Source organism: Pogona vitticeps, chromosome 5 (assembly GCF_051106095.1).
Source record: "Pogona vitticeps strain Pit_001003342236 chromosome 5, PviZW2.1, whole genome shotgun sequence".
Lineage (NCBI taxonomy): Eukaryota > Metazoa > Chordata > Lepidosauria > Squamata > Agamidae > Pogona > Pogona vitticeps.
Genome location: NC_135787.1, coordinates 164116779 through 164123212, shown reverse-complemented (window position 1 = coordinate 164123212; position 6434 = coordinate 164116779). Strand labels below are relative to the sequence as shown.

The 6434-nt window shown below is 44.1% G+C and overlaps 1 protein-coding gene across 1 annotated transcript; it reads left to right on the top strand.

The window, feature by feature from the left end:
* Positions 1 to 1549: 1549 nt before the first annotated feature.
* On the top strand, positions 1550 to 4545 carry ATF4 (activating transcription factor 4). The gene is made up of 3 exons (XM_020810139.3): positions 1550 to 1769; positions 3048 to 3362; positions 3588 to 4545. The coding sequence occupies exons 2-3, from the start codon at positions 3146 to 3148 to the stop codon at positions 4454 to 4456; spliced, it is 1086 nt and encodes a 361-aa protein (XP_020665798.2). The 5' UTR covers positions 1550 to 1769; positions 3048 to 3145; the 3' UTR covers positions 4457 to 4545.
* The last annotated feature ends 1889 nt before the right edge of the window (positions 4546 to 6434 follow it).

Here is a 6434-nt window from a genome sequence, read left to right as displayed (position 1 = left end):
AAAGGAATCAGTGAAATCATCCACTTGCTAACCTAAAAGCTGCTTTTGAGTGAGGTGGGGGGGTGAAATTTACTCAGCTCAAAGCACCAAACTATTGTACAAGCCGCAGTAGCAAGGAAAGGCTGCACCTTCTTTTGCTATATAGCCAGTTAGCCTTTCTCTTCAGATCAAGTGTTAAACAGGGCCCATCTCTGTTGCTGTCTCCTGGAAAGCTCTACTGTTTCACCAATGCAGAACTGGGCTTGGCGGAACCATTCAGAGGCAATAACTGAGCACGAGGCTGATGGTTGTACCTTCTAGAAACCACCACTCATTCTCTCACAAAGTGGGGTGCTGGGGAGAATTGGGTTCGCCTGCCTTTCCCCATCCTGACACTACCCTGACTAAGGCTAGAAAAGCAGTTTCATCTGTTACCAAAGATCTGCAATTAACAACTTCTGACATCCAAAAGATCTGGTGGCTTCCCAGACACTTTTAACCGACCCCAGGACCTTAGGCATGGCTGACAGTCCCTGTCAGTCACCACGTGAGACTATCTTAAAATGTGTGTGTGTGTGTGGGGAAGAAAGGATAAAACGCGTAGTATTGCGACCGTTCAAAGATCTTTTAAGGAAGAAAATAATTTTGCCTAGGCACCAGCGCTGCGGCTGGGGGGGGGGGGAAGGAGAGGGAGCTAGGCAGCCTATGGCTCTGCAATGGAACCAGCAGGGAAGGAATTAGTCCTGCTGGTGCCCTCACATATCCTGGGTATTAATTTTGCGGCTGACAGGAGACGCCGACGCCCTCCTCAGGAATCCGGTCGTCTAATGGGGTTGTGTGTCAGCCGCCATTTCTTTTCTAAGGACATAAGAGGAAGGAGGGAAGGAAAAGCCTGGTGGAGCAAAACCCTCCTCACGTTCACAGCCCAAGGCAGCAAAGCCTGAAGAGAAACGCAGTACACATTTAAAACCGCTCCCCACCCCCAGCTTTAAGGCTCAACACTTTTAATAAGCGAGCGACGCACGCAAAAGAACATTACACTCCCATGTCCGAACAGCCTACAAAAGCAATTGACGTGTTCCTTCTCTAAGCCAATAGTAGCTCGCAGTCCACGTGAACGAGTAACTGTCAGCCTATGAGATTTTTCATGTCCACGTGCTATTCTGAAGTGCGGGAATCCACCTCCTCATCCCGCCGTCTTTCCTCTGGTCTTGGGAAGCCAATAGGAAGCTAGGCAGCCGTTTCTGCGTCACGTGGCCTGACCTTAATTGAGGCGCCAGAGACGAGTCTTGTAGAGACAGTAAAACACAGTATAGTACCTTTGATTCCTCCGCGGATTTTTTTAGACGGATTAAGGATTTCCGCATAAAAGCCCTACAAACTATTCATATGTCCAGTAGACAAATTTCGGAGAGGGATGTTGTCGTTAGAGTTCCGTTGTCGAATGAAGGTGTTTTAAATCTGAAGATTTGTAGCGGATGGATTCGTTTAGAGGGCTTGTCCGGTGAAACGACTGGGCTGCCGGATCTCGTTTGACTATATAGACCGAGAACGCGACGCCATTGAGTTCATTGTCTGGCCGGAAGAATTGAAAGAGGGGTTGGTGTTGTTACCGGTGTTCTGCTGCTGAGGGGCGCGGCTCGGACCGAACAAGCGAGGAAAGGTTCTAGGGTGCCCAGCCGCCACCATGGCATGGTAGGGGCGGCAGTGCAAGCGGCGGCATCGGCCATTGCAGAGGCGCAGCACCAGCGGCCGCGGCCTCGGCACCTCCAGGCATCTGCAACCATGGCGTGAGTATTGAGAAGAAGGATGAGGGGCCAAAATGCCACTTCAGCACTCACAAAATTCTGTAATACTTTAAAAGACATGACATATTCAATATATCCGGAACAATGCTGGATGTTAATCCTCATCAAATCGGCTCTAAGATTGACGATCTCCCTGTATGTAATTTAGCCATACGCCGCTTATGAAGGAATTTTGTTGGTTATGTCTAGCGAGATACAAATCTAGGTTAAGAAAACAATTACAGCTTGTGAACGGCTTCTTGCATGCAGAAGAGTCGTAATAGAGTTTAGGTAGTGAGTGATCCAGTGGTTACGAGTTCCCCTGGGGAAAAAGTGTCAAGAGTGTGTTTCTGTTGAAAGTGGCTGGGGATTTAATGACCCTCGGGATTCCCCAACCTAATTAAAGAGCGGAAGGCTGTCTTTTCACGTGTAAGAAAATACCTTGAGAATTGAACTTTTGTTCCTCCTGCGTTCTGTTTTGGTCACAACTAGTGCTAGAATCATATTTTTGTGCTTTTAAAAAAATCAGTATACTTTATGTACTGTGTTAGCAGTAACTAATTAGGTAGAAATTTAACCAGTAATACTGTATCTATTATAGACAGAACTTTAGGGGAAGATTCAACTGGGAGGATGGTAACTGGAAATTACAGGATCTGTTTAGGTGGGGGGATGTTAATGTATTTTGTATTGGAAATCTTGGTGAAGCCATCTATGACAGGACTAAACTTTTAGCCTACTTTTTGTCACCTTGAAATCAACTTTCTCTGTACTTAGGGAAAGTTCTTTGGCTTTTTATTCTATGAATAGAAGTTTAAAATGCTTGGGCAGCTATGGCTGCCTTCATTGCTCTAAATAGAAACGTGGCAGAATACAAAATGGCGGCCAGTTTATTGGGTGGGGACATGTATAGCAGGCAGATCTGAAATGGCTGCAGCTGTTGCTGCTAGTAAATGCCTGAATCAGACTAAGCAAAATGGTGGGTGGAGCTGTGACTGTCTCTGACCATATATGGTTATGAGGAAATACAAGCAGGCATCTAGAGGTGAAAGCATTTTTGACAAACCTTAGTCGGCGTTGTACAGCAGACCTTGGTATTCATAAGAATTAGTGCTTGAGTTGGATTCAGGTTGAAATCATGGTAACTAAAAAGCTAAAGCTGGAATCAAAGCCATTGCTGCAGCATGGCCATGTACAGTTAGTATTGTATTTGTATAAAAATCAATTACATTGAAGTTCTAGTGAATTATCTCTGTAATAAAAATATTTTTTCTCTTCCAGGTTTTCCAAGGCATTGCACAGCAGCTTTGCTGTAGTTGACAAAGACACCATTTACTTGTCTCTGCTTTTTGACGACAAAGTACTAAAACTTGGTCAAAATGAGCTTCTCAAACACAGAGATGTTGTTGGGGGATATTCACTCCCCCTTCAACCAGCTGTCTTTGGTGGCTGAAGAAGGTCTAGGACTCTTGGATGACTACCTGGAGGTGGCCAAGAACCTCGTTTCGCATGGGTTCTCCAGCGAGAAGGCTAAAGTGGGCTCCTCTGATTGTCTGGCTGTGGATAGTTTGAACGATGCCACAGACAACAGCCAGGGTAAGATAGTGACACATATGTAGGACAATTTTATAAGAAGCGGGTTTCCTCCTTGGGTTTTGGTTCCATAAAGGCATATGGCATTTTTAATTGTTAAGGTATTTGATGCATCTTTGCAAGTATTAGCAACGTATGCTATAAAATGATCACCATGAAAAAAACTGAGAAAATCTTCATTTTTTCCTCATAATTTTAATGATTGAAATTGTTTTTTCACTTTGACAGAGGATGCCTTCTCTGGCATGGATTGGATGGTGGAGAAGATGGATCTGAAGGAGTTTGATTTTGATGCGCTATTAGGTATTGATGATCTGGAAGCCACCGTCTTCCCAGATGAGCTTATGGCCACGTTGGAAAACACGTCTGATCTGTTTGACTCATCCATTGAAGAAATTCCACCCATTCAAGAAATTCCCAATAAAGAAACATTGCTGATTCCAGAACCAGTTAATTATTCCCAAGAGTCTCTCCTTGGGGCAGACCAGGTGGCCTCACTTACTTCCTTATTATCGTTTCCCATCTCTTCAGAGTCAGTGACTTCCACTGCAGACCATTCTTTCAGCTTAGAACTAGGCAGTGAAGTTGATGTTCTTGAAGTAGACGGGAAAACCGAAGCCCAAATCTTACTGGTGGTGATTCCCAAGTGTGAGAAGGATGCAGAAGCACATTCTGATAATGATAGTGGAATATGCATGAGTCCAGAATCTTACCTAGGGTCACCCCAGCAAAGTCCTACTACTTCTGTTAGTTCCCTCAGTGATGGCCAGTCAATTACGGTTCCACATGGTGGTTCTGTGCGGCCCAAGCCTTATGATTCTCCTGCAGAGAAGAAAATACCATTTAAGATAAAGGGAGAAAAAAGAATAGATAAGAAACTGAAGAAGATGGAGCAAAATAAGACGGCAGCTACAAGGTATCGGCAGAAGAAAAGGGCAGAGCAAGAGGCCTTATCAGGAGAGTGTAGAGAACTGGAACAGAAGAACGAGACCCTGAGGGAGAAGGCAGATTCCCTAAGCAAAGAAATTCAGTATTTGAAAGATCTGATAGAAGAGGTCCGAAAAGCGAAGAGTAAAAAGGTTAAAGTCCCGGAATAGGGTAGTCCAAGACTAGATGTTACATGCATGTATATAGAGGCTTGGTGCAAATAGATGTGTATTGTTTGTTAATAAATTATTTTCTAGTATTTTTTGTGTCGAGATTTTTTTCTACTTTGGGAGAATCCAAGAAAATTCCTTCTTTTAAATTAATATGCTGCTCTTTGCCAAGCCTAGAGATATGTGCAAACTTAAGGGAAGATGTATTCTTGAAGGCTTGAAGGGAAGATTTCTGGAAGGCAATACATCAGACTAAAGGAAATCACAATTGCTTGCTTGCATTTAATGTGTAAATTACATGCCTAACAACAATTCTGAGATTACGCATGCTTTAAACTACCGTGTATACTTGAGTATAAGCCGACCTGAATATTAGCTGGGGCACCCAATTTTGCCACAAAAAACTGGGAACACTCAAGTATAAGCCGGGGGTGGAAAATGCAGCAGCTACTGGTAAATTTCAAAAATAAAAATAGATACCAATAAAATTACAGGAACTGAGGCATCAGTAGAGGTTAAATGTTTTCGAAGATACTGCCCTTCTGAGCTGTGAGATGCTTCACTGCCTGTGGGGGAAGGAGACTGGATGCTGCGCTTATGTACTGCTCTACTGATGGAGGGAGACTGAGGATGGAGGAGGAAGGTGGGTGCAATATAATATGCAGCAGCGGGAGGATGAGGATGGGAGTGTCCTGGAAGCAGAAATGCAATGTACTTAAAGGTCGTCGGACCACCCACAGAGGCTACAGGCACCAGTAGATGAGCGGAGGAGTCCGGAGAACACCCACACTGCAGGGGAGAACATGTAATTTTGACACTGGAGTATAAGCTGAGGGGGTGCTTTTTCAGCCAAAAGAAGAAGAAAAAACCCGGGTTTACAGGTATATACAGTAGTTCCAAGAACTTCTGTCACAGTGAATGACAAGTTGTCATTTCCTTATGCAGCCATAGTTAACGATTGCTCAAGCTGCTGGCTTATGAACAATTTGGAGTGAGTGATTTCTTGTCTTATAGAAGCCATTTGCAAAATCCTGCTGGTATAAACTATGCATGAGTAAAATAATTGGAAATTCATACTGTGATGCTGAAAGGTCTGCCTTGGATTCGTATTGAAAACATTGTCATTTTTGGGATTGTATCCCAGTACAGCTTTTCCCACTCTTGTTGACTATCAGGACTATTCCATTTCTTCTACAGGATTCTTGCCCACAACAGTAGATATAATTGAATTGAATTCACCCATTCCTGTCCATTTTAGTTCACCAACACCCAGGATGTCAATGTTTATTCTTGCAATTTCCTGTTTGGCCAGATCCGGCTTAGCAAGGTTCATAGATCTTACATTCCAGGTTCCTATGCAGTAATTTTCGTTGTAGCATGGGACTTTCCTTTCACTTCCAGGCATGTCCACAGCTGAGTGTCCTTTCGGCTTTGGCCCAACCACTTTATTAGCTCTGGAGCTACTTGTACTTGTCCTCCACTCTTCCTCAGTAGCATGTTGGATGCCTTCCAACCCGAGGGACTCATCTTCCAGTGTCATATCTTTTAACCTTTTGTTTTTGTCCATGGGATTTTCTAGAGGGGCTTGCCAGTTCCTGCTCCAGGTGCATGGCATTTAGTCAGAACTCTCCACTATGACATGTCCATCTTGGGTGTCCCTGCACGGCATAGGCCATAGCTACTCTGAATTACTCAAACCCCTTCACCACGACAAGGCAGCAATCCATGAAGGGGAGCAGCCAACCTACCACTTGGCAATTGATTGCATAGACCTACTCAAGGTGGGATACTCAAGCCACTTTAGGCTGAAAAAACAGCATAATCACAAACCACGTCATAGCACAGAAACTTGAAAGACTGACAGTTCTGCCACCATTTGGACATGTTTACTGTTGCACCATTCAGCCTGTTCAGCTATGACTTTTATATACCATATACAGTATTGCCAATAGAGACGGGGGCTTTGTATTCGTGTACG